A 26,491-nucleotide genomic window follows, 5' to 3' on the forward strand; every position below is an offset into this window, starting at 1 on the left:
TTTTGGCTTCTGTGAGCTTGTCTATAGCAAAGCTAATTATCTCCCTGTTCTTGTCTAGAACCATCCACAAGTAGATCAGCACTGAACTTCCCAGTTGTGTTAACAAGGCCCTCTCTTCATCGGAGCCGTCTGAATTATACCATGCTGGATTCTCCTGTCCCACCTTGTCAGCCCTCGACATCTTCTATATTTGGCATTGGCAGTCCTAGGCTGTCCTTCATAAAAGAAATAGAAGATTCTACCTCTCAACAAGACGATGATAACATCTCAACAACCAGTGATTCCTCCTCTAGAGCATCTGATGAAGGTGATTTTTGTGTTCTCTGTTTAATTGACTTTTTTTTTAATGTGAAGTACCTTGCGTTCTTTAATATTCCACATCACCTTAGTAAATAAAATAGGTGAATGTCAACTTTGGATGCGAGAATTAAATTGAATTTTTAGTGTTTTAGAAGTATATAATCCTATCACCTTTTTAATAGAAGCGTGCTTTGGAATACGTTTATGATACCCTGATGTTAGAAAGAGTCAATGCTGAAATATACGCATTCAGCTAGGTTATATGTAAATTTTGAACTGGGACGGTAGGAAATCAGGCTGACTTGCCGTAACTTGACAACTAGGCTGATTGTCTAGAAGGAAGAGTGACTCAGAATATCTAACAGACAGCTGGTTAAATGTGAATAAGTGCAGGTGACAAATAGGAACACGAGATGTTTTCCTGTGTTTCAGCAAGAGAAGATAAAGAAACTACTCTGACATAAGCTATAGGCTGTTTTTTGACCTTTCTTGGTAGAAGGCTTCAGCTGTCAATACTTTCATGTCTTTTGCCAAATTCATTGAGGAAAGCACACCATTTTAAAATAAAAAATAAGCATCGTGTCGATGTAGGTTGGTACGTAGGTCTTCTCGCTGAAAGGGCGAACAGCAGGTTTGCAGCTTTTTCTAGTCCCCCATATAGACAGGGACTGACGTGTGCTCAGCAGGTTTTGCAGAGAACTTTTGTACAGCTGAGAGTAGAGTTGCTGGGCTTTAGCAATATAACCTGAGTGCACTAGAACTTTCTGGTGTGTCTTCGTAAAACATACATGGGCAGAAGATCGTTAACTCTTAGAGCAGCCTTTGGGGAATCTTCAGGTTTAAAACCTGTGCGATTATGATCTGTGCTGGCCTCCAGCCTTTTACCAACACAGAAAAAAGCTTTGTCCGTACAAATGCACTGATGTTTATGCGGTCCTCTTTTATCTTAGCATGAAGGAAAAAAATACCTGCATTGGAAGCACAGTATTAACTTGGTAAGATTGGTGAAAACTACTTGCAGCTCTGTGAACAGTTTTCAAGTTTGTAGGTGATACTTGGTTTTCAGTCTGTACGTGAAGTTGATCTATTTAAAGAAGCTGAAGTCATGCTTATTTTTCTGTATTGAAGAACTTGAATTAGTGTGATCTTTATTGTTAAAGTTCTGTACGTACGAGAGGCATTTACATCTAGCATACGTCATTTTGGCAGATGTTGCAGTTTTAAAAAATACTTCATCGTCACTGCTCTGGCCCACACAAGATGAAAGAACTCATTCCCTCTCGCAGCATTCTGCAGCTAGCTCTAAGAAACCTGCATTCAGTTTATTTGTTTTTGGAGGACTGTGTCCTGTAAGTACTGCACAGTATTTCTTTTAATCAGTTTGAATGTGTACCTGTTTTTCTATCCACTTCTCATACTGTGTTTCCGTAGGTACGTGGAAGCACGTCTGTTTTTAAGCAAAACCAGCTTGGGTTTTCTCCATTATACCCCGGAAAGACGGCTTATGCCGGTGGTGCAGCTGTAAGATCAAGGCAGCCAAAGACGGAACCTTATCAGGTATGAGAAAAGTAGTGTAGTGGGAAATAGTGATGGAAATAAAAAAAGCAGCACTGCCAAAGGAGCTTTGAGCAGGGAGCTGAATATGTGGTAACAGTTGCTCTTCTGCCCTCTTGGTCTACAAAAATAGACGAGATTGATTTCTGTTTAAATTCTTTAATGACAGTTTTTACCACAGGTAATACTTGTCAGAAAGAACAAGAATGACAGTTTGGGCTAGTTGTTGGTAGTTGGGGTTTCCTCTGTTGTTAGGTCTTTCAAAAAATTCCATTTAAGTGCCATTGTCTGCCTCTGACTACATTACGTTAAAATAACTTGATGCAAAAAAGCCAATGACAGCATAACTTTGAAAACTTGTGTTTATGGTAGCAAAAGCTACAGTAGTCAAACCTGGCTAATATTTATCTGTGGATCTTCTTTTCCAAGCATGCCTACATTCATGCTATGGATATGTTGTATAAACCTGCAGTCTTTGAAAATATCTAAAATCAACTTTGCTGATCCTTTGTTCTTCTGGTAGACAGAGGCATGCAGGACTAAATGCAGTCCCAAGATAAGCAGTAACATGCTTTCTGTTTTGAACGATTCATATAGTTCTTGGAGAGAGTTATTTGCCCCCAAGAGTTCTTGGAAATAGCAAATAAAAACTGCTGACAACTCTGATTAGCTAGAGCTGAATCGAAAAGGAAAGTCAAATCAGGTTTGGTAGGAATGTATTTAAATGAAAGTGACTTTTATCGATAAATCAAAAGGAATTTGAAGAAAATGAAAACGCGGGTTTGCTGGCTCTGTTCTGACAGTCCATTTGTGCAACGGAAAAAGGGCAGTACAAGTACCTCACTTACGGGAAACCTTGAAACCTTGTGGTGCAAAGCTGGGAACCCTCTTTGGTCGGCTATTTTTGTTTTTTACAATATTACTGCATTATGGTAAAAAGAGGAACCAAAATACTAGGCTTTTAAAGGAGAGAGTAGCTTGCTTCTTGCTGCTTGCTGTGAATGACAGCAAGGTACTAGAGAGTCCAGCGAAGGGCCACCAAGATGATCAAGGGACTGGGAGCACCTCTCCTCTGAGGAGAGGCAGAGACTGCTGTGCCCGTTTAGCATGGAGGAGAGGAGGTTTGGGGGGATCTTATTGGTGTATATAAATACCTGAATGGATGGTGCAAAGAGCATAGAGAGCCATTGTGTTTTCAGCGGTGCCCAGTGCCAGGTCAAGAGGCAACAGGCACAAACTGAAACGTGAGGCTCTGTCTGAGCATCAGGAAATGCTTTTGCACTGTGCGGGTGATGGAGCCCTGGCACAGGTTGCCCGGAGAGGCTGTGGAGTCTCCCTCTTTGGAGGTCTTCAAGAGCTGACTTGACATGGTCCTGGGCAGCCTGCTCGGGGTGGCCCTGCTTGAGCGGGGGGGTAGACCAGGCGATCTCTAGAGGTCACTTCCAACCTTAACCATTCTGTGGTTCTGTGAGTCTCACTTGTGTTTTTACACGCTGCGTGGTCTGCTTCCTGTCTTCACATCGTGTGATAAGCACAGTGTGGTTATATGAGGGGTTTAACCTGGGAAGAAAAAAAGTCACACCAAAGGAAGTTTTTGACTGATATTTGAAGTTGGGTGGTGCAAATAAACAGTTTACTTTTTCAGTGTAATGTTTAGATCTGTTACAGTTTAAATCAGATCTTTATCTTTTAAGACAAAGATTTGCAGCCAACTTTAATCTTGGGGGAAGGGAGGAAGCAAGAGAGAAGTAAAACTAGTTCCTGGTTATGATTGTATACACTGATTTTAAGATGGTACACTTAGACCATCGTGAAACTCTGAGGTCTGTGTTGTTACTGAAAATGCTTTCTGTACCACAAGCCTTTTCTTGAGTTCTGTTTCCCTGATTACTGCTTCGGAGGCCTTAGCAGTCCTAGCATCATCCGTCTTGACCTTTTACAAGTACGGAGTTCTTTTATTGCTCGTGCAACAAGCACGTGCAAGATGCACTGAGGCCCAAGGTAAACTTCATTAAACTCCGAACGTATTCTCTTCTTTATGGCTTGAACTCCCAGTGACTGCATGTTTCTCTGTCATCAGAATATATTGATTGTATCATCAGTGTAGCCTTGGGACGTAAAAAACATGCCTCCTTAGCTGAGAATTGACCATTGTAACACTTAAAATGCTAATTTTTCAGGCACAAAAGAGAGCGAAAGCTAGAGAAGAAACTGTGCGGTCCCACGCTACCTTGAGTACCTCAGCGTGGTGCATCTTGGAGGCAGTGGAGAAGCTGTCAAGCCCTTTGTTGGTAAATAGCACTTCTTTTAATCTGTTTTTGCTTCATGTGTTTATAAAACTTAGTAAATGTGCCATCAAAGGATAAAGATAAAACTATTCTTCCTTACGTTGTGGCCGGTTTAATTTATTGCGCTGTTTTTTCAACAGGATGCTAAAAGAATGACATCTCTTTTGCCGCTGTGTTGTGTAAGTTGACCATGAACCCCCACATTTTTGTTGCAGGGAACCCTCTCTCTCAGGAGAAAAAAATTGCCCTCTAATATTTATGCTTTGTTTTTTCCCTCAGCCTCCGGACATAGATAAACCGGATATTACTGACTTCCAGTCCAAACGAAGAAAGGTAAGAACCAATAATGTCTTAAGCTGAGGTAGATAACTTTTTCAATGCTTTATCACTATTAGAAAAATTTTCTCAAACCTCAGTGACAACATAGACATCAAATCAAGTTAATATTGGCATGTATCCACAGTAGATGATGGGCTGTGAAGATTACTCAGGTTAAGAATTATGTTATCTTTGTAAGTTGAGAGCACCAACTCTAGAACACACCAAGTCGTTTTATCTTGTCCCCCAACTTGGGGTGAAGCTGCATATTAAAATTCCTCTTGAGGCAAGTTTTCTCTTGAAGAAATGATCACAAATAGAAAAATACTGCTTGAGTGGTCATATAGACTTTGTACAGACTTCCGTGTTCATTCGGGCACAGAAAACTAATTTTTCTGCTTTTTATCACCATTCAAAGTAAAGAGGAGGAAAATTGTTAATTTCTGACGCTATAAATCTTACGCTCCTAAATTCCTATTTGGAGGTAGCACAGAACTGGTGATAACGCTGTGGTAAAGCATGATTTCCTTTCATTTTATTTAAAAAATGAAAACTAGTCATCTTTTTTTGATGACTTTAGTTAGGGGTATTCTTGGGCTTATTAAATTGCAAAACCCTTAAATGACCACTTGAAGATCAGGTGACTGAAGGAAATAACAAGATGTGCAAACTTTTCATCTTCTGTTCTAATGAGAAAAGGGACAGTGTCTCAAGAAGTTTCTGTGCTAATTCCTTGACTGGATGGATGTATAATTAAGTTTACAATCACTTCAGAGTTTACAAACATCTCAGATTTCCTGGACCATCTTTTCACCATCTGCCAAATTACAAGGGCATGGAGAAGTGAAGTATATCATAAATATTATCCAAATAACTAAAACCAAATCTGGTGTGAATTCTCAGTTATATTATAGCAATACACCTGTGATAAGGCATTAAGAAAGATCTGCCAGATTTGCAACAGAGAGCCTGAAATTGTCAGCCACTAAATGAATGTTGCACGCAGCTGTCAGTGGGTGAAAGGAGATAGATTGTCTATTCATAATACTAGAATTCATAATGGTGGCGGGAGAAGGGTAGCCCGTGATGAGAAGCAATTATTTGCTGAGGAGACGATCGTGTGTTTTCCTGCTAAAGTGAACATGCGGTTGACGGAACACTTGTGCACTCGGGCTAAACTTCTGCAGTGGGTAGCAGTGATGTGGTATTTTTCTTATTTCAAGGAACTGTACCAGGCAGAATAGCTCTTGGTGTATTGAATGCCTAACTGGGGGAATTAATATTTTTCTTTTTTACCTTTAAAACCAGCAATGAACCGTCGTTCACTCGAAGTAGATTTGTGAACTTACATAAAACATGTCTTATTCAAGGTTTCAAACTGAATGTAATATTTTTTAGAAAGATGTATTTTTGTATACTTTAGAGAGAGTGTGAATCCTATTACTAAGAGCTGGGAGATACTGTGAAATTAAAGCTGCGGTGTAAACGATTTCCTGTTGGTATTGATTTGAACAATAGCATGCTTCCTAAGACTGTATTTTCTGATCCTTAAGACCGCAGGCGGAGCCATCGGTAAATCTTGTAGCCTTTAGGGTTTGTTTTCTGTCTGACAGTTCAGTTAAGTCAGTTTTGCAGAACACGCAGTGGTCTGTGTTAAAAATTAACTCTGGTCTGTGAAAATGCTTTGAAAAGGGAAGTCAAACCCACTACTTGAAGTGCATCTAATGCACATGTAAAGCATTGGATCATATTTTAATGAATGAGATTATTGTAAGATTGACAAGTTGTTTTTTTTGAGTGTGTTCTATTGTTTGTGTAACTTTGAAGGGGGAAAATGTAGGGGATGTGAAGCCCAGAAGCCTGTATAATTAGTTGCTTAACACTTCAAATGTTAAATTAATGAATTAAGCTACTAAAAAAAAAAAATCACAGTGTGGGCAGAGGAAAAGATAGGAGCATATTCTAGGAACATGGATTATTTTAATTATGGTAGCATGAATTATTTTGTCTATGAAGCTAACTGCCAAATTTTGAAACGGAATTCAGTCAGACTTTGGCTACTTATATATAGCTTTATGGATTTCGTTACTGGTTTTCTGGTGATTTCCCTCTACAAGTTGAACGGTCTTCAGAATTTTCAAATTGTATTCACTGAGTGCCAAGACCGATGGGGGGAGGTTTATAGTTCTGTAATTTGTTTTCATCAATAAATATTGGAATTAATTTGGGTGGACATAAGGATAAATTGATTGCTGTTTCCCTTTCAAAGCTGGAATCCCAGAATGCATTCCAGCCTCCACCTGTTAAGAGACTTGTGACACCAACAGTAAACCGTCAGCCGATGCGTTATACGCGGTATTCTGAACCATCACCGACTTCAACTACTCAGTCCAGCAAAATTTGCCAGAGAGGAGACACAAAGTTCCAAGTGAGTACATTTTTGAGTCCTTATGTGCCTGTTTTTTTTTTCCAGTCTTGGAATGTTTCTCAAACCAATTGTTATCCTATCTTTGCAAAAAGTACTGATAGTATGTTTGAGGCGAGCTTTAAGGCAGTGGGAACCATTGTGAAATAGATTGAGCTTTTATGGATTTAATTCTGTTTTTGGAACACTCAGTGTCTTGTGGTTGTTTTCACGATGTCATGATGTGCTATTGAGTCATCCTGTTGTCAGTGAAAGAATATTAAAAGACAGAAATGTTTTCCTTTTATATTCTCATGTACACAAAGCTGTCACTGATGAAACATGCTCGTGTTCTGTGTAAACTATTCCAGGTGAGCTATGTGCTCCAAGTGAGAGTTCTGACAATGTGCTGAGTTATCGGTTTTGATTGCTTTGGAGTAGATGGAGTCTGATAAATTTTCCATAAAATTAAATGGGCATCTCTTTCTGCGAAAACATCTGTGTTTCCAGTATCAGTCTGAGTGTACAAATGACCACTTGTTAAGTGTATGGGCTTCTTAGGCTGGAAATCAAAGTGGACAGTAATACTGGTTGCTTATTGCTTTTAACTCTTTCAATCTCTGTATTGTTTAGCCAGCACAATCTCCATTTGGTAAAGTTCTAAAATGAATGTAGCAGCAACTGCTTAGTTTTTAGGGGGGTAGAGGTTTTTTTTTTCTTGTTTGTTGATAAATGACAGAAAACAGAAAAGTATGTCCCTTTTACGGGGTTGGCAAACACAAGTTTTGATGAAAACTCTCCCCCACACACACAATTTTTGTCATTTTGTTTAAAGTAATTACTTTCTTTTTTAGAGGATTTGACAAATTTGATTTAGTGTTCTATCAGTTTGTCCTCAATGCTGAGTGAAGCAGTGATGCTTACTTTAGCCCCAAAATTTAACTGAACTGTACCCACAATGCTGAATTAGGGAACAACGTTAAGTAGGTGAGGTGTATTCAGTGCTATAAAATTAAATATAAAGAAATAAAAACCACAAAAAACCACATGAAGTGGTTGTTGGTACTTTGTGTATTCTGAACATATTCAGCTAAGTCTTGAACTAAACTTAACTTGCAGGGGATGAGAGAGAAGACTTTGCCTGCAGAACAGCGAGCAGAACCATCTGAAAGGTATGACATCTATTAATTTAAAACTTACTTGAAGGAAGAAAGACATCTCCTTTTTCAGTACGGTCTGCACCTGAAAGGTGGTGACAGTTCTCAGTAAAAGGAATGGGAAATCCAATGAAAATTTTGTATTTTGAGGGAGCTGCAAAGTCTGGATTGTGTTTGAAGATCAATATAACTTTGAGAAAATTGTTGTTTTTATGAAAGGAAGGAAGATGAGCAAGAATAAAAGTACTGATACACCACTTTTTATCCCAAGTTTATCTTCTGAGTAGGATACGAAGATGGGAAACGAGGCACGTTATAATGCTGTATCCACAGAAAGGATCTTTGCTATTGGAGGCTTAATTTTTTCCTTCTACAGGAAATATGGCTCATTTTGTAGTTTAACTAAATCTGTAGCGTTACAAATTTTGCTTTGACAGATATTTCATGGTTTATAACTCAGTTTACTTATAACAAAATAATTTGTCCCTCCTAATGTTCCCTAGGGGAAAAGCTATTAGTTTTAGCTATTTAATTGCTTGCAGTTTGAAAGCTCTGTCCTAATGGGATGATTCTTTCAGAAGTATTCTTTAGAAGGTGAAGTAGGGGAAGTGAGTTACAGTTCAGGAGGATGTTTATTGATGTGTTTTTTTCTTTATTTTTTAAGCAAAAACATGGAGGAAGATTTATGATTTATTATTCTTTTTTTTAATACTCCTTTCATGATGAAGTTAATTGTCTGCTTTGAGTTCACATGAAGACCATGTGTTCTTTAGAATCATTTGAGGCCAAATGCTAACTCATCTCTAAAATAAAAAAAATCCAGCAGAATTAATTGAATTTCTTCTTGAGGAGACTGCTTTGTGTTATACTGCTTTCTTGGTTTAGGTCAAATGAGTTATCCTCCAGATAATATTGATGGCTTTTCCTTCTGGGCAAATGGTGTTTTGGGTAATAATGCTTGAGTTAAGAGACTTTGCACTCGGTTTTTAGGGGGTCGCTCTTTTCAAAGAACAGTAGCAGGGAATTTTGTTGACTCTATGCTCATCTGCCAAGCAATTCTTATGTGACCATGGGCATTCTTTGGCTTGCAGAAAGAACTCAACACTTTGTTTTGGCATCTAAAAGTTGGACTTCACAACAACCACCTTTTTAGGGGGTGGAAGCGACTGGCTTTAAGGTTCTGGTACAGGTGCAATCAGGTGCTGGGTTTTAATTATGTTTTTTTCAAACTGTTCTAAATTGTCTTTGCTAGAACTCCTTTCTACTTCTCCATTTAGGAAGGAGATACAGCAAACTCATACTGCTTTTGATTTCGTTCACAAAGTTTATTGCAGTGCCCTACCTTTTGTTTGTAGAGTAGGTAGTGGTGGTAGTGTTTTTTGTGATGCTGGTCTCTGTTGGGTGCCATGTTCTGGAGCAGGAGCACCACACTGATCTGCTGGCAAGAGTCCCTTTGGACAGTTGAGTTGGAATACTCAGTAAATCTCTGGCCCACCAATGCTATATATCTATGCGTGTGTGTGTATATATATATATATTTTATATCCTGAGTCCAATTGTAGATTAGACTTGCTTGAAGGCTGACAACTGTCTTTGCCCCCTTGAAGCTCACAGGTGTTAACAGAAAGAGGAATATGGGCTGTTATGGGCAAGCGATAGTTGTCTGAATGAAGATCTATTTTGATGTAAGACTTTTTTCAGAATTCTAATGGATTGACAGTTTGGATTAGAGAAAAGTCTGAGCATCTGCCTTAGGGATCTGTCTTCCTCTATGCAGTTACAGTGCTAAGCAGGCTGTTGTCAAGTATTTGACAAGTTTAGACCAGTTCTCCTCCTCAGTATTGTGGGAGTTTGACCTGGTGTCTTCCAGTGCGATCTAATGCGCTTCTGTACTGACTGACTGATTGGCTGCAAGATAAGCTTTGATGTCACGGTTTTTCCAGGCATACTTCATTTTCTTGCCATAGTACTTTTGTTAGAGTTATTCCCTATTCCACTTCTGGTTTGGGTTATTTTTTCCCCATTTGCTCTTGGATTAGGATATCTTTCTGGTTTTGAGCTAGGCTTTTTTAAGTACCAGAAAAACGCCTTTGTATGCCTTACAAAAGGGATCTGTATTCATGTCTGAAAAGACTTCTGGAATGTTGGCATACCCAAACACCTCTGCTGTTCCTGCTGATGGCCACACGAAAGCCAGAGCTGCTTCTGAAGCTTAGGCCATATTACCTTGCCACACAAGTCTAAGGCGTCCCTATTCTATCAGAGCTGTTGGCAGTGTTTCCCATGTGTATGTGTGCATATGTGCACTCTTTCTGTATTTTTGTGAGCTGTTCTTTTATATCCCTGCAAAAGATACACGTGCATCGCAGAATCAGAGAACCAGTCCTATTTAAAGGAAGCACTGGAAAATAACAATCTAAATCAGCTCTTCTATTTCAGGTCTTCTGGCTTAGTCATTGTTCCCATGTGAACGGTGCACTTATGTATGTCCTTTTCATTGCTGCTGTTAATAAAGTTTTTCCTATTTAGAACATCAAGTATTTACCAGCGTTTAGCAACTTGTGAGACAGCTTTAGTTTTTTTCTGATCAGCAGGTTTCAATTCTAGGACTAATAACAGCTCTAATATCTTGAAAAAAAAATTTGGCTGGTAATTTTTTTTTCTCTTGTTTCCCCCAACTTCTGTACTGTCGTGTGCTAGCAATGTGACCAGCTACAAATTCAGTACTGCTGCGTCCAATGGTCTGTCTTCAGGAGTGAGTAGCGGAGGTGGCAAAATGAGAAGGGAAAGAGGAATACACTATTTATCAAGAGCTGTACAAGAACAGGTAAGTGACTCTTAAATTAATTGCTGTCACTGAGCTTACTGAAGTAACTAGCTAAGTGTGTCAGTTTTATTGCATCATAGTAAATTATAACAATACCGCTTTATTTTTGCATTGTTTTTGTTTTCTTGTGGGTTTCAGAGCAGGCTCCAATTGATTTCCTGTGTTTGAATACCTGAACTTTGCTTATGTAATTTTGAAATTTTTAATTCTCTTACCTTGGAGATTCTTCAAACTATAACATTTCTCGTTAGCAATTGAATGAATGAGTCCTAAGAAGAGAAGTTTTGGTGAAGGTTTGTATAGTTTTTCTACAGGAATGATACTTGAAACGAGTGCCAAGTATAAAAAGAAAAAAAAAGCTTAATTTTTGGTTTCATATTTAAGTCGTACAGAAAGATACAGGCCAAGAGTGTGAAAAAGAGTAGTAGAAGAGAGCATTCTGCATGTCTGCTAACGATGACTCAGTTTTTGATACTCACCAAACTCATTGTGAGAGAGTTTTTTTCTCATTTTAATAGGAAAAATCTATTCCATAAAACTATGACCATGAATATTCAGATTATTTTTTCTTTTATTGGATGTTATATAAGCTGCCTGTAAGTTAATTTAAGTATTTACGTTAACATTAAGTATTTAATTAATATTAAGTTAATATTAAGTATTTAAGTTAATTTAAGTTTCAAATCATTAAATGGGACTTCTGGATGATGCAATATAAAGAAATCGTAAACACTGTTGTTTATTCCTGTAACGCAAATAAAATAATGGTCCAAATATCAAAAGTTCCATAAACTTTTCAAATCAAAACTGTGAAACAGATGTAAGCTACAGGATGCACTGAATATCAGTAGTACCAACTTACATCCCTTCCTAGTCATTTCTAAGTAGATCATGATAGTACTGTACAAATTTTGGTCAGATTTCCTATGCCATTTAAAACATAACTCATCCAATCTTAGTAATCGAATAAAGTAAGTGGCAGGGATGAAAATTGAAGTTGTTAAGAGGCTGTTTTCTGATTTTTATATTTGCATCCTGATACATGGTATAGACTGTATTTACCAGAACACAATCTTCAGTGCTGCTAGTCTGACTTTCTTTGGTGCTTTTTGTGTTTAGTTTGGTTGTTGAACCTACCTGCTTCTTTAAACATTACCTTTTTCCACGTTCACTGCTGTAATGACTTTAGAAACTTTGGCAGCTATCCTGCCTAATTTTGCAAGAGGAACACTTTCTCACTTGTCTTGAGAGTGTACTCTTAATTGAGGCCATGCGAGGGTAGTTAGAAAGGATGATGCTTCTCCAGAGCTTTGATGACTAAAGTATAGAAAAGAAAGAAAAAAAATGTGATCTGTGCGTCTCTGTTCTGCACAGGTTTTGAGTTAACTTTCAGTGTTCTTGCTGTACAGTTGTTGAATAGAGTATAATGTGGAAGCAGGCCTGCCATAAATTAAAATGACGTGGTAGACAGAGGTGGGGAGATCGGGATTTCTTCTGGAAACTTGCTTTCTCTTAATTTGTATGGATTTTTGTTCTATTTAATTTTGTTAATAAATTGGGTGGGATGGGGTGAGAAAGTAGTATGTCTTGTATAAGAAAAATTAAAATTTGCAACTTTAGGAAGTGGAGGAACCAGTGCTACCGAACATACCCCTACCCATCAGTGCTGCATCGCTGCCTCAGTTCAATTCTAGTTTCGTTGGTAGTAGCGCTGTCTCAGCGTCACCAAGCGCTGTTTCAACAGCAGCAATGAGCACGGCAACTCCAGCAGCTGCGACGGGCATGGCAAATCCATCAGAGGTGGAGGGCATGACAGATCCATCAGAGGTGGAGGGCATGACAGATCCATCAGAGGTGGAGGACTTGACAGATCTATCAGAGGAGGAGGTGGAGGACATGATATATACAACGGCGACGTCGGGCATAACGTGTTCAACAGTGCCCTCAGGCTTGACATATCCAATAATGGCGGCGGGCATGCCATATCTGCTGATGACAAAGGACAAGGCAAAGTCAACAGCGGCAACGACAAGCGTGGCAAATTCAACGGAGGCGGCAGGCATGGCAGATGCAGCAGCGACGGCGGCGGGCAAGGTAAATCTTTATGCTATAAATAATGTTTACAATGAGTATACTGCTTTATTGCGAGTTGACTTTTTCTGTGGTGCTCATGAAACTAACAAATATTAGTTTCTACGCAGCTGAATGAATTGGGGTTGTATGCCAGTTTGGGGAAAAAGGCATAAATGTTTTGATTCTGCTTCTCTCAGTCTTAGAGCCTGCCAACTCCCATTTAACGTGATTGTATAACTGCTTCAAATGCTGTGGAAGTCTGCGGGGGAAGGGGGGTGTGGACTTTATGCCAAGTTATTTATAGTGGTTTGGGCAGGGGTAGAGTTAATTTTCTTCGTAGTAGATGATGCTGTGTTGCAGATTTGTGAGCAAAACAGTGTTGGTAAGGCACTGGTGTTTTAGCTGTTGCTGAGCAGTGCTTACACAGTGACAAGTCCTTTTCTGTGTCTCACGCTGCCCTGCCAGCGAGGAGGTCGGGGATGCACAAGAGGCTGGGAGGGCACTCAGCCAGGACAGCGGAGCCCAGAGGACCGAAGGGATATTCCACACCATTTAGCATCATGCTCAGCAATAAATGCTGGGGGAAAGAAGGGGAAGGAGTGGGGAGTATGTACAGGGTTATGGCATTTGTCTTTCCAGGTAGCCATTACATGCGATGAGTCATTAATGCTACCTCAAATTTAACAACTTTACTTCTTTATTTCCAGTTCTTTTCCCTGTTCCACTTGGAGGGAGTGAGCGAGTGGCTGTGTGGTGCTTAGTTGCCTGCAATGGTTAAACCACAACTTTATTTAAGTTATTAAATTAGAGGTAACGTGGTCATATGAGCCTCACATAGAATGAGCCTAGGGTGCAATAATTGGCATATTATTGCAATAAAATAAACATTAATCTGTTCCAGAGTACTTGAAATATTTTTTGTACGGTTTGAAGTAGACAGCTGCTTTAACATGTTGAGGTGTTTGCTGAAGTTCTTGGAGTATCATTGGGCTGAGTTTGCCGTTCTTCAGCTTCCTGGCTTGCTTTTCCGTGCATTTAGACCTAAGTAGCATCTCCAGCTTTTCCTCTCAGTTTCTGGAATTTGGTTTTGAAGATATTGTCCTATACCCACTTGGAAACTTCCCTGTGTTTTATTATTACTTTTATCTGCAAAATAACTCAAACATCAGGTTTTTCGACGTCACTGCGGGACTTCTGTTGGGTAGTGAATTCAGGTAGTTGTTGCTCTTAAATATAAACCTTTAATTCTTTTGAAAATACAGATACAACCAGCAAGTACTGTTAGCAGTCCTGAGTTCGCGTTTTCATCTCCAGTTGTGAAATCTACTGAGGCAGAAGTGCTACCTACGTCTTCTGTAAGTAAAATAATAAAGGAGCTTGACTTTTTTTCTTAGGCATTTAGTAGGCTGTTGCAGAACACTAAAGCAGAATCTGCCTTGATGGAGAAAAGTATGTAGGCTTCTGGCTTATAATTTGTCATTCAGCATGCGTGCTACAAATGTGAAGAGCAGCTTTCAGATTTGGTTTTGTGTGTGCATTCGATTGGAGTTCCTGTGGCTTGAGAATCTGAAAAACCTCTCTTGTTCATAGCAGATTGGGTTTACATTTAGTGTTCCCGTTGTAAAATCGGCAGAACTTTCTGGACCCAGTGGTACTCCAGTGACGCCCTTTCTTACCCTAGGTAACTGAAACTTTAGCACTTCAGATCTGAAGTGCTGATTTTCCTTTTTTTCTTTATTAAATCTTCAATCTGTCCTGTCTGCGCATGCTAGCAATTCCAGGCAGTGTTGGACTTCTGCAGTATTTTTCCAGTGACAGATCTGCTTTTATATTTTTTTTTTTGTTTTGTTGCTTTTTGTTTTGCTTGTAATCATAAAGCATTGCAAAGTAAGTAGAATTTGTGAAGATTCTTATGTGAGAAGCATGAAAGCTGGAAATTCTTGTTTCTAACAAAAGTGAGTATAATCTGCTCTAACTAGGTCACATTGTGAAAGCTGTTTTTGTTTTCTTTTGTTTCAAAAGACACCACCACCTCAACCAACATCAACACACAGAAAGAGGAGGTCAAAGATTTTGCTGGTGGTCCCTTCACCACTGCCCACGTCTTAAAGGAAGGAAGCGTCTTAGACGTTCTAAAAAATCCTGGAGAGATAATGAACTCCTTTTAAAAAGATGCTGCAAAAAATACGCTAGCATTTTTTATTAAAAAAAAACCAACACACGACTTATGGTTAATAGAGTATCTGCTATAAATATGAATGTAGGAGAGCATTACATTAAGCGCTGCGTTTGTTAGGGTGCATCTGCCCCCTTCTATTCTAAGTGGTGTTTGTTGCTGGAAGTAAAACTGCAAGATGAAAAGCAGATGGGTTGCATCTCCTTTACGTGTTAGGATGTAATTGTAAATGAGGTACTAAGAGAATTAGCCAGATAATCGGTGTTTCATTTTAAGTAAATACAATTTGTGGAATTGAAAAGGAAATGTTTGTAAAGCTCAACACTCCTGTCCCACCTTCAGCCCAGGTGAAGAAAGAATAGGAAAGAGCTTCAGTTCCAAATACATGGCGAAAGCTGCGAATCTTTGGGCCTTAGCTTACAATGGCTCCTGTGGATTAAAATTTAAACTGCAAACAGAAGTGGAGTGTTTTACGTTAAAAACCCTTTTCTGAATTTTGTTTTTAAGCAATTGCAATTGTTTTCAACAGTTTCATAAAGTGTGTTTTTCACATTGTTCAAAGACTTCATTTTTGACTAAAAAAAAACCAACAAACAAACCACAAAACAACTATGTTCAATGTAGATTTACAAGCAACTTGAGCTGCTGTTTAAGATGCATTTCCTTTAGTCTTTCTGTATTAGTAGCTTGTCTTTTCTGTTAAAATTGCCACCTTTTAAATAAGGAGTTGTCCTGTGTCCGATGCATTTTGAAAAAGATTATAGAAAATTAGACAGTTGTTCAATTGTCTTGAGTTTTTATTATTTAATTAATATTCAGCATCTGTGGGAAAATACCGCATGGATTGCTGCTCCGAGTACAAACTTCTGTACAGTTACTGGAGTAGATTTGAGTCATCTGCTACGGAAGGAGGAGCTTTAGAAATTTGATTCGATTGGGCATCGCGTCTTAATCAAATTGTATTATTTCCATTCCACGTTGGACTGTCAGATTTCAGTCAGCTACTGTCTGTTTGTACTTGTATCGACCAGTGAAAATGTTGATTTAAAGCTTGCTTGGAAACAAAGAGTTAAATGAAGCTTTAACGAAATGTTCTGTTGTGACCCAGTGCAGCAGATGAAATTTCATCCGTTTAGATAAGATTTCTGGGGACTTCCTGTTGCGCTCGGTCTGAATGTCTAGTTGTAACCATTGGCACCTGAGTTGAAATTTTTGCCCTCTAGTAAAGTCACTTAGTTACATGTAGTGAGGTGCCGCGCTAACAGGAAGACTTTTTTTTCTTGCTTCCTAGACTTTGGATTGTTGAAAACACGCTCTTCTACGTCTGCACAACCTACAACAAGCACAGTGGTTTATACTAGGCCTGCAATAACAACTTTTTCTGCAGGTAAAGAGACTTCTAAACAAGCATCGTACTGGCAATCTGATACATGTGACCCTTTTCTGCAAAACAAAGACATAAAGGACAAATGTGTAACTTGTCAAGCTACTAAAGCCTCAACAGTTGAGAGTATGAAACAGACAGTAAGTTCAAGTCAATGCGACACCTCAAAGCCAGCAGCGCCCCCAGCAGGGATGCTGGGCTTTGGAGACAAATTCAAAACAGTACCTGGAACGTGGGATTGTGATACATGTCTTGTCCAAAACAAACCGGAAGCTACAAAATGTATAGCATGTGAGACACCAAAACCTGGAACGGGAGTAATGCCTGCTCTGACATGACCAGTGGTCACAGACAGCTCGGTGACAGTGACATCCTCCTCGAGCAGCACTGACACAACAGCCACTCTGGGCTTTGGAGACAAATTTAAGAAGGCGAAAGGCTCTTGGGACTGTGGAATATGCCTTGTACCAAATAAGACGGAAGATAACAAATGTGTAGCCTGTCAGTCTGAGAAACCAGGTATGGTCCTTTTTTTCCTGTTGTTTCCATCCTAGCCTCTGTGAATCTTGTACAGAATAAAAGTACGTTGCATATATGGAATATTTTAAGCAACACGATTCCCAGGTACGGTTGATGGGTTAGCGGCTGTCTGCAGGATTGGTTTACAGGCACTTCAGAGGTCTCAGCCCAGGTTCCAGCCTGTCGCATAAATTGAACTGATTGTGAAATGTATTAGTACGGAGCTGGATCAATGCAGATACCCCCGGCTTTGCAGCTGGTGAGGGAAGATGGCTGAAGTGGGTGACTTAATTTAAAAACAACATAGTGATTTTTCACTGGCGAAAATGAGAACTCCATAGAAAGAGTTAAAAATGACTGCGTTTTTCTCTTTCAAAAAATAAGTAAAAAAAATTACAGAATGTGTCCAAAATGCCTCTACTCACCGTTTGTATGTAATTGAGGGGAGATGTGAAGCCAGATTTCAAGACAGTGTAGTCTTAACTAGTCTTAAGCTAAAGCAGAGAGATGCCTATGAAGGTCAGTGGTAGGCTTCAAGAAAGCGAGTGACCCGCTGGGTAACTTCTTCAGGGCAGTACTGGGTTGTTTCCCATTGTGTGTGACCGTAATTGATTTTGAGCGTGGTTGTATTGTTTTTAAAATACGATTCTAATTCTAACTTTGACTCTAAATGTCATTTAACATGCCATTACATCGAAAAACACCTGTGCAAATATATCGTGGAAGAAACAAATTAAGATGGACTAGACCGGGCTTTTGTATTCATCCTGTGCGGTAAGACTGAAATTTCATGAGGTAAGATAATGGATTTCAGACAGAGTTGATTCTCTTGGACTTCCAACCTCTGAGCGGTCAGTCGGCATCTTTGTCTGAGGCTCTTGCCATTGCAAGGAGGAATTTTGGAAATGAGGGGTTTACTGTGACCATGGTGCAGTGAATTGCACGGTTACGTTGCACTTGTCAAGAGGAAGAGCGATGCAAGTAATACTAGGATAAAAGTTTTCTGCGTGTGCTGTGGAAGGGAAGAGCCATTCTTGTCTTTCCGGTTTTGAATTTGAAGCGTTATCTTCTGCTTCTCTCTTAAAAGGCACCTTTTTTTTAAAAGGCACCTGTCAGGCCTCTTTATGGAGGTTACACTGTGGTCAACAGCAGCAGAAGCTTGTGCGCTGAACAGAGTTGTGTGTTGTTTGGAAGCTTTGAGTTCCACTCTGTTTTTTTTGTTTGTTTGTTTGTTTCTTTGTGGGATTTTGGTGGCTTTTATTTTTTTCAGGGGCGGGGGGGGGGGAGTTGCGGAGTAGTTTTGAACATTTCTGTGGGATTTGACAAATCAAATTTAAAAGTTAATGTTCATTTTATAGTTCATGTTCAAACAGGATGGTTAACTGTCTTGTTTGTCTCACAGAGGGTCCAACACCTGTGACCAGTAGCAGTGCATCTGCATTTTCTGCTCCTTCTGGAGAATTTCTAGATTTAGACAAATTCAAGAAGCCTGAAGGAAGCTGGGATTGGGAGACCTGCTTGGTTCAAAACAAAGCAGAGGCCACGAAGTGTGTAGCCTGTGAAAGTGCAAAGCCAAGCACCAAAGCAGAGCTCAAAGGTAATCCTTAATGATTAAAACGAGGATGCATATTCTGTGATTTATTTTTTGGTTTGCTCTGATTTTTTTTATTTTCTTACCTGTTAAGCACAATTATTTTTTCCTTTGAGGTGTGGCAAAATTATTCGTTTTTCCTGTAGGAATATTGCCTAGATAACATCTGTTTCCACACTTTTCCCCAAGAATAAGTTTATCCTTTTTAGAGAAAAGCTTTCATTAATGACGTGCTTGTTCTTTACATGCCCTACACGTTGTTCATTTGGAGTTCAGACTAAAAACATGATCTTTCAAAGAAGTTCGTATACTTTTTAAAGCCAGGTGGTGGGCAGAAAACACAATTGTGAAAAGTTTTATGTAGAGAGGAAGCATGGGGTTTTCTTGTTTGTTTTACTGTTTGGTGGGTTGTTTTTTAAACAGTTTTGACTGGAAAGATCAGGACTAGAATGTAGTTCAAACCTTCATGTACTTCAGGTAAACAGAATATCTTTTGTCTTCACTTGTGCGCTTATGTCCATCAAGTAAGACCTCTGAAACCATACTAGAAAAAATCTGCGGGATTTGATATGTTCATGTACTAGAGCTTTAGAAAAAGTTTAATTCCTATATGCAGCATGTCTTCTGTCCTGGTTATTGATACGTACGCAATTAGTAGCAATCCCTTTTTTGATCTCAACACTAGGTTTAGACAAAAAATTGCGACACCTTAAGGAACCTGTCCTGCATCTCATACAAGCACAGAAGTTGCAGTGTCTCAATGCTAGCAGTACAGTTGGTGGTAAAATCTTTAGTAGGGTGAAATAGAGGCCTCACACTTTTCAGAGAAAAAAAGAGATGAGAGAGAGTATCTTATTCCCACGTACTTGCAACTATGCTGCAGAGTGTACTGCTGTTACTCTAGTGCTACAAAGGTCCAAAAATCACTGAACAGTTATTAGCCAGTTTTGTATTCCTTTAATTTGTTGAAAGACTGCAGTAGAGGATTGAAGTTTTTATTGAGGATCACTGTGTGGAAAAATTCTGATTGTTAAATGTCATTTGTATGACTTAAGAACCGCGTTTTGGAGTACAGAATTCAGTATTAATTCCAGAAGGGGTAAGGGAAAGGACATTAGCTAGTAATCCCGAACAAAAGCAGTGTTTAGAGCTATACTGATTTTAATCGCAGTATTCTTACAGTTGGTCTGTTACTGAACAGATATGTTTTGGGGAGATATGGTGGCCAGGGAGGCATGTGTGTTTGTGTGCTTCCTCTTCTAGTTAAGGTTCTGGGGTTTGGTTTAGTCAGGAAAATTCGATGAGGCACCTTGTGTAAAAGGAAATGTTAACCAGCATTTTTCAACACGGTGTAGTCCCTTAAAAGTGTCATAGATGAAAAGAGGCCATAACCGCTGGGGGAAAAAGTTAGTGGGAAACTGAGAGCAGGATCACATTCAGTAGTGAGAGAGCAGCAGCCTAGGGAAAGCTGATGAATGACTGTAACAGATAGTTCTATTTTAAGTGTAAAACAACACTCAGTACTTTATAATGGTGGTCTTACCAGAGGGTTCTTCTCCATGGCTCCTAAAAGCACGTCTTGAAGGCATTCGAGTGCAGTGAACTTAAGCTGTAAGAGTTGGGCTGGTAAGCTTGGCCTGATTTGAAGCTGTAGGCACGGGGCTATAATTTCTGAACAGGCTACAAAAGAAACTGTACCACTGTGCTTTTCAGTGCTCCGTTTAGCAAAGCCATCAAATTGTTGCAGGCAATTGATGTTGTTCTTCTAAGAGCACCTGAAAGATATTTTTGTTTGAAGAGTTCAGAGGTACCGGTTAATACTGGTTCAGATAATTACAGCCAGCTCTTGGTGTTTGTGACCAATAAAGTTTGTGGCTCCAAAAGGAGTGGGTTAGTGCTAACTGATTAACTGCTGTATATGCAGAAATATGGAATCTGATTACTTACGCAGAGAGCACTTAAAATGTATTGTTTTGCTGGCTCTCAGTGAGTTGCATCTTAATGCTACCAAGGAATAAGCTTTTTGCTCCTGGCCCAAGTTTTTTAATTTGGTGAAAGCCTTTTCTGTGCACGTGCACATGCCAGAGAGGTTGCTTAAGTAATAGAAGCTATAGTAGCTGCTATCTTCTGTTTTTTGTAGAAGACAGAAACTGAATTCGTTAGCTTTGTAACTGTTATGCATACCAGAATTGGTTTTCTCCCTTTTGAAAATAGTAGAGGGTATGCCTATGTCAGATTTGGTGAGCAAGGTGATCAGATGAGGGCACTGCAAGACTGCCAGAACGCACCAGGTCTGGGGGGAAAAGGAATCCGGCTGAGCATAGGAATTTCTAAAAGGTAACCAAGGAGTTGTGCATTGATACAGTTATTCTAAATAATCGGATTCTTGTAGCTCTGCCTTTGGAAAGTCTGTGGCCCTTGCTGTAGTGGCTGTACACAGGATGCAGTCTACAAAACCAGAAATGCAGAAGTCCTATGTTTTGACTCCCTGGATTCATCAACCTGCTTCAGGATGGCTGGGGGAATCCAACTGTTAAGTCTAGCCAGACAGCGCAACTTGGGCTTAGCTGCCATTGTAACCAGCCTTGTTTCTCAACAGTAGCAAAGCTGAATGCATTGGAAAATATTTTCAGGTTTGGGCCTGCATAAGGTAGAAGGGACAAGAAGTGGTTTTATATGCTAGGGAGTTCTTGTTCTTAGAGCTTTCCCTCTAGTTTGAGAGAAGCACATAACTAGTTTTACAGTGGGTTGACAGGAAAGAAGTGGGGGGGAAAAATGGGAACGCAGGGAGAAAGCCAAAGGCGTTATTACTAGAACAGGTTTAGAATGCTATTCTTTGCTTTTCATGAGCTTAGGGCAATGGGGAGTTTAAAGCTTAGCACTTCCTGAGAGGGTTTCTTACTCTACCGGCTCAGTTCTATCACTTATTTAAGGCAATTCAGGTCTCTGAACGGTTAAAGAATTGATACCAAATTTGATGAACTCTGATCCAGGATACTGACAAAACAGGACTCCATATAAACAATTTCAGTATGTTCATGAGGTTAGCTTGTGTGTTCTGTTAAATAGTAAAAAATGACACTTCTGTTTCTGTTTACCTAGCATAATTCTGCAAATGTTGCCTCCTTCTGCTTTAGAATGGAAATGCTCTTCTCCAAGAGAGCACTGTCCAAACTTCTTTGCCAAAATTTTTTGATTAAATTAATATTGTTTTATTTTGAAAACAAGAATAAGCCACAAACATGTTTTCTTGCTTCGGCTATCCAGAAGAACGTCAACAGTATTTTCAGATTTTCCTTCCCTACACAACTGTATGTAGGAAGAGTGCAGTTGGAAGCAGAAGACCTAAGATGATGTATCTTCTGTTTGTTTACTACAGTAACAAGACAATGGATTACCTCTTTATTAGAACTTGTGTAGCTTTGCAGTATTGAAACAAATGTAGGTATTAAAATACACATCAGTAATACGTTTCTGAATGGCTGAGTACCGTGCTCTCTTAGCATTGAAATACCCAGCCATTGGATTAGTTTGTCCCTCATGTTTGCTTAGTTTGGAAGCTATTTCAGAATGCCTTCAGCTTGTATTCTTCCCCAAAAGCATAGAACTCACTTCTCTGCATCCCCAATTCAAGTCAGAGAAACTGGGCACTGCAAACACAGGAGGTCTGCCTGTACAGAATCAGTGAAGACAAGTCTAAACAGCGGATTTTTTTGAATATGCAGCTGGGTTATCTGAATGTTCTTTATGCAGTGTACCTCAGTTTTAGTGCAGATAGCACTTGTCTTGGTTCTTGTCATTAGTCTGAAGCTGCCCCTGAGAAAATCTTGAAAGGGAAAGTAGTGAAAGCTAATCAGCTGGCCCTTTCTTCTTAAGAACCAGCGTATTTTGTAATTCTCCCACTAATAATAAGGCGTCACGCTGGAGAATCGCGATTGTGTTGTTAAGCAAGACTGACTTCACCTGAGCGGTATAGTTGGCAGCTGTTGAATGTTTAATGGACTTTAAACAAACAAAAAAACTGAGCAGGTGGAGGTAGACATGGCAAACTGACAGGCAGCGTCAGATGCTTTTTTGAAATGGATAATCTGACTCCATTCACTTCTTTCTGGAAATAAGATCTAGTAATTAACCAAACAAAAGATAGAAGGGTTAAGACTGCATCTTTAAAGCAGCTGTGCTTGATAAATGTCTCTGGTCTTAAATCAATCTTTAGCAAAGCACAGAGACTTAGCAGCAGCTTGCTTATGCCAACGCTAAAAATACTTGATGTGTACAGGTAACCATGTCAAGGCTCTGGAGTTAATCCATGAGAACAATTCCTTCTGGTATTGGCAAAGGTGAGGATGCTTGCTTCTATAGAAATGAGGTTTTGAGCTGTGACTTAAGCTGTCACTTAGGTGACTGTTTAGGAAAGCTTCCTTTTAAGCTTTGAAGTATGTAAGCTGACAAATTGTTTAAGTTCAGAACTGGGTTTACAGTCTCTTGTTCTCTGACTGTATGCAACTTCTCATGTTTCAGACTGAAAGCAGAATTGCAGCGGTACCAGTCATACAACCATAATGATTATTGCCAAGATTACCAGAACTACTACTCGCAGAGGAGTTACGATGCTTACGCTGACTACAACTACAGCTCCTATGCTCCCTGTGACAGCATGCAAGCTGTTGGAGACTGCTCTTTAGGAGATTCTTTAATGGCTCCAGCTGTTTTTGAGGTAAAGATAGTGCACGCTTGCTGTAAAGAAAATATTTCACAGATAATATGTTGTACAGATTTGTGTGAATCAGCAAAAAGAATCCGAAGTTGAAAACATGCTTTCTGCTTAGTGTGAAGTTAAAAGAGCAGATTCCATTCAGAGGTGTTTGTATTTAAGTGCTTAAATAGTAAATCCATAGAATTAGTGATTTATACACCATTATTTGTTCACGCATACCAAAGAATGGTTTTGACAGCATAATTGCGTACGCTTCTTCTGTTCCTGTTCTTCTGATTTGCTTTGCTTAAAGCAAATTAAACAGTTGTTGTAAGTGGTCTTATCGTGGTCAATGTATTAGTTGTGACCTCCGGAAGTCCCTTCCAACCTGTACTGTAATATTGGCTTTCTTCTAAAAATAAATAGATAAAATGCCATCTATCCTTGTAGTTGTAGGAAGAAGGAATGGGTTGAGACTGCAGCACTTTGAATCTGTGATGCTTTCTGAAATGAGTTATGATTAAACTTAGCCTTTTCTGTCTTTCAGGAATCTTCAGTTATGACTGCAATCGGTGATGACCTAATTACTGACGGTAATAAGGGTTCTGTCATTGTCACTTGAGTTTAGCCATACTTGTGCCTTTTAACAATACAAGCCAACCTCTACTGGATGAAGAACATCTTGAAAATTCAGCTGAGGTCAAACCTCTGTGGGGTTGATCTGCAATCAGCTGGGGTTTTAAAGCTGATACAGCATACACTGACCGCATCAAGTAAAACGGGACACTGTCAATGCTTCGCAGCAGGTTTCTTGTACCTGTGCCTTCATTCCCATTTGAAAATGGTCTAAGACAGAATTTTGTTCTTTGTATTGGTTCCGCTAAACAGATTTTGTATTAGAAACTCAGTAATATGCAAAAGCTTTGTTCTCCACCCTGAGGTAAAAGCTTATGTTGCAGATTCCAAAAGGAGGATTCAGCTTGCACTTACAAATACGGTACAAAACATATTTGTGTCCTGGAAGGTTTGCAAAGTTCCTCACGTGGAGGCATTTTGTGTTAGTGTTTAGAAACTATCCTATGTAACGTGTATTGCCGTAGAAGTGAATTAAATGACTCTTGGGAGGGTTTCATGGCTGATTATCCTTAAACGTTATCTTTACTATCTTAAACATTGTCTTTGTCTTTATCTTGAAAGACAATTCTAGTCCCAGCCTTCTAATATACAAATTCCCAAAAGTTGGAGCTGTGAGGCTCAAAATTTTAGAGGACTAAATACCTCACTAAAATTAGTAGATCTAATAGCTTATTACACTTAGCTTAAAATACATTTTGTTAGCCATTTCACATGAAGTTTTTTTGTGCGCATGCCTCAGATTTGATACTTGGACTTACCAGGCTTTTATTTTCAGATCCACAGCTCTACTTGGATGTTGATGAAATGAACAGACAATTCACGGAGACAAGCGAAGAACTCTACGATTCACTCATGAATTGTCACTGGCAACCTCTGGATACGGTCACTTCTGAAATCCCCTCTGCTATTTAAGTGTCTTCTAGAGCATGACCGTTAGGACCAAAGTGCTAAAACTACATTTCTTCTACATTATTCTAGCTCATAAGTTTTAAAGCACAATGATAGGTTGGGGTTTTTTTGCTATGCTTTTGACAGTTTCTGTAATCTTTTTGTTCATCACTCCCTTCTTGGAGCATCATGAAGTCATGTAAATATTCGAGAAATGTAAAGAGGTAAATGGGGTCTAAAGATAGACTTGCCTGTGTAAATAAAAAATTTGTTTCTGCAAACCTGCCAGCAAGGGATTTTACTTGTACCTGTGTGCAGCACGTTCTCTTCCGGCTTATGGAATTTAACAAGGTAGTAAGGGTATTTCATCTGTCTTTATTTTTATATGGGCATTAGGACACAAGCAAAATCTAGCTTTCCCTTGTTTTCCTGGTTCCTTAGGTAAGCGACAAGCCAAGCCTTTCATGTGCTTGCTTAGACTGGAAGTATGTATGGGAGACACTCACAGGCCTTGCTATGGAAACACCTGTGCCCACTTTTTCCTGCAGGCTGCTGGCTCTAACTGTACTACTGATACATGCTAGGTCAGCTAAAATCGGCTTATAAATAGGGTATGTTAAGCATATGGAAGTGTAGACTTCAACTGCCATAGCTACAAACATCCCGTGGAATGAGGATGATGTCTGCTGGCACTCTCTGCATCAGCATTCAGTTTTCCCTTGCCCTTCTTACTGTTAGACTTCTCAGCTGACGCTTTACAGCGAAGAAATTGCTACAACATAATCCGTGTTCTTAAACCTAAAAAAAAAAAATCTTGGAGAAAACAACTTGCTGGTTTTCCCTCCTTGCTGGCAAGGAGAAAAATAGTCCACCAGGAACAACAAAAAAATCCTAGTAACAGCTCCTTAAGTTATACCCTCTGCTACCCTCTCTGATTGCTCTGGTCTTCCTTCATTCGTGGTAATGAAGTTTTTAAAGCTCTGGTAGAAGGATGACAGCACTCAAGTCAAAGGAGATGAGAGCAATGAGGAAAGCTTTGCTTTAAGCTAGAGCAGTCTTGCGAGTTGCTGCCTTTATGCTGTTCTTATCTTGAAGGGTACAGAGTCTTTTCCAGTCATAGGGACTCCATAACCCTATGAGTATGGAGAAATAGTTGCTAATTAACAGTGTGTATAATAAGTAAGTGAGGCTGGAAACAAAAGAATATTCCTCCAAGAAAAAAAAGGAAGCAGAAATTACTGTACTTAATAGCTGGGGAAGCTGTTAAAGCTAGTTGACACAGTTCTGGTACTGCCGTGTGTGTTTTGGGGGCAACATAAACCATAATTGCTGTGATGGCAGGTAAGAATCCAATTCTTTTTTATGGCTTAGTGTAGTCAGTGAAAGCAGTGGTCCTAAGCTGCATGCTGTTCTTAAATGTAATGCAAATTCTCTTTTGTGACTCCTCAGTACTTCCAGGTTGCTTGTAGCTGATCACCAGCAACTGCTTCTGTTAGCTATTAGCTGTTGGGTTTTTGCTAGGAATACTTTCAGTCCTGAATTGAAATGATGACATCCTGAAACAGAAGAGGCTCTTGGAGTATTGTAGGAAGCACATTCTTCCTGGTTCTAGTGCAGGTGTACACGTAGGAGGAGACAGAAGGCAAAGAACCTCACATAGGTGGAGGGGGTGAGGTGGCA

General features: G+C 39.4%; 1 protein-coding gene across 1 annotated transcript in view; it reads left to right on the forward strand.

The window, feature by feature from the left end:
• Window positions 1–3,861: 3,861 nt before the first annotated feature.
• LOC310902314 (uncharacterized protein) overlaps window positions 3,862–26,491 on the forward strand; it is a 114,154-nt gene continuing 91,524 nt past the window's right edge. The window contains exons 1-4 of the mRNA XM_083843671.1: window positions 3,862–4,145; window positions 4,283–4,321; window positions 4,422–4,475; window positions 6,730–6,888. Coding sequence (XP_083699797.1) covers window positions 4,020–4,145; window positions 4,283–4,321; window positions 4,422–4,475; window positions 6,730–6,888 — 378 coding nt within the window. The 5' untranslated portion in view covers window positions 3,862–4,019. The remainder of the gene's footprint in view (window positions 4,146–4,282; window positions 4,322–4,421; window positions 4,476–6,729; window positions 6,889–26,491) is intronic.

This window comes from Anser anser, assembly GCF_964211835.1.
Source record: "Anser anser genome assembly, chromosome: 7".
In the NCBI taxonomy this organism is placed as follows: Eukaryota; Metazoa; Chordata; class Aves; order Anseriformes; family Anatidae; genus Anser; species Anser anser.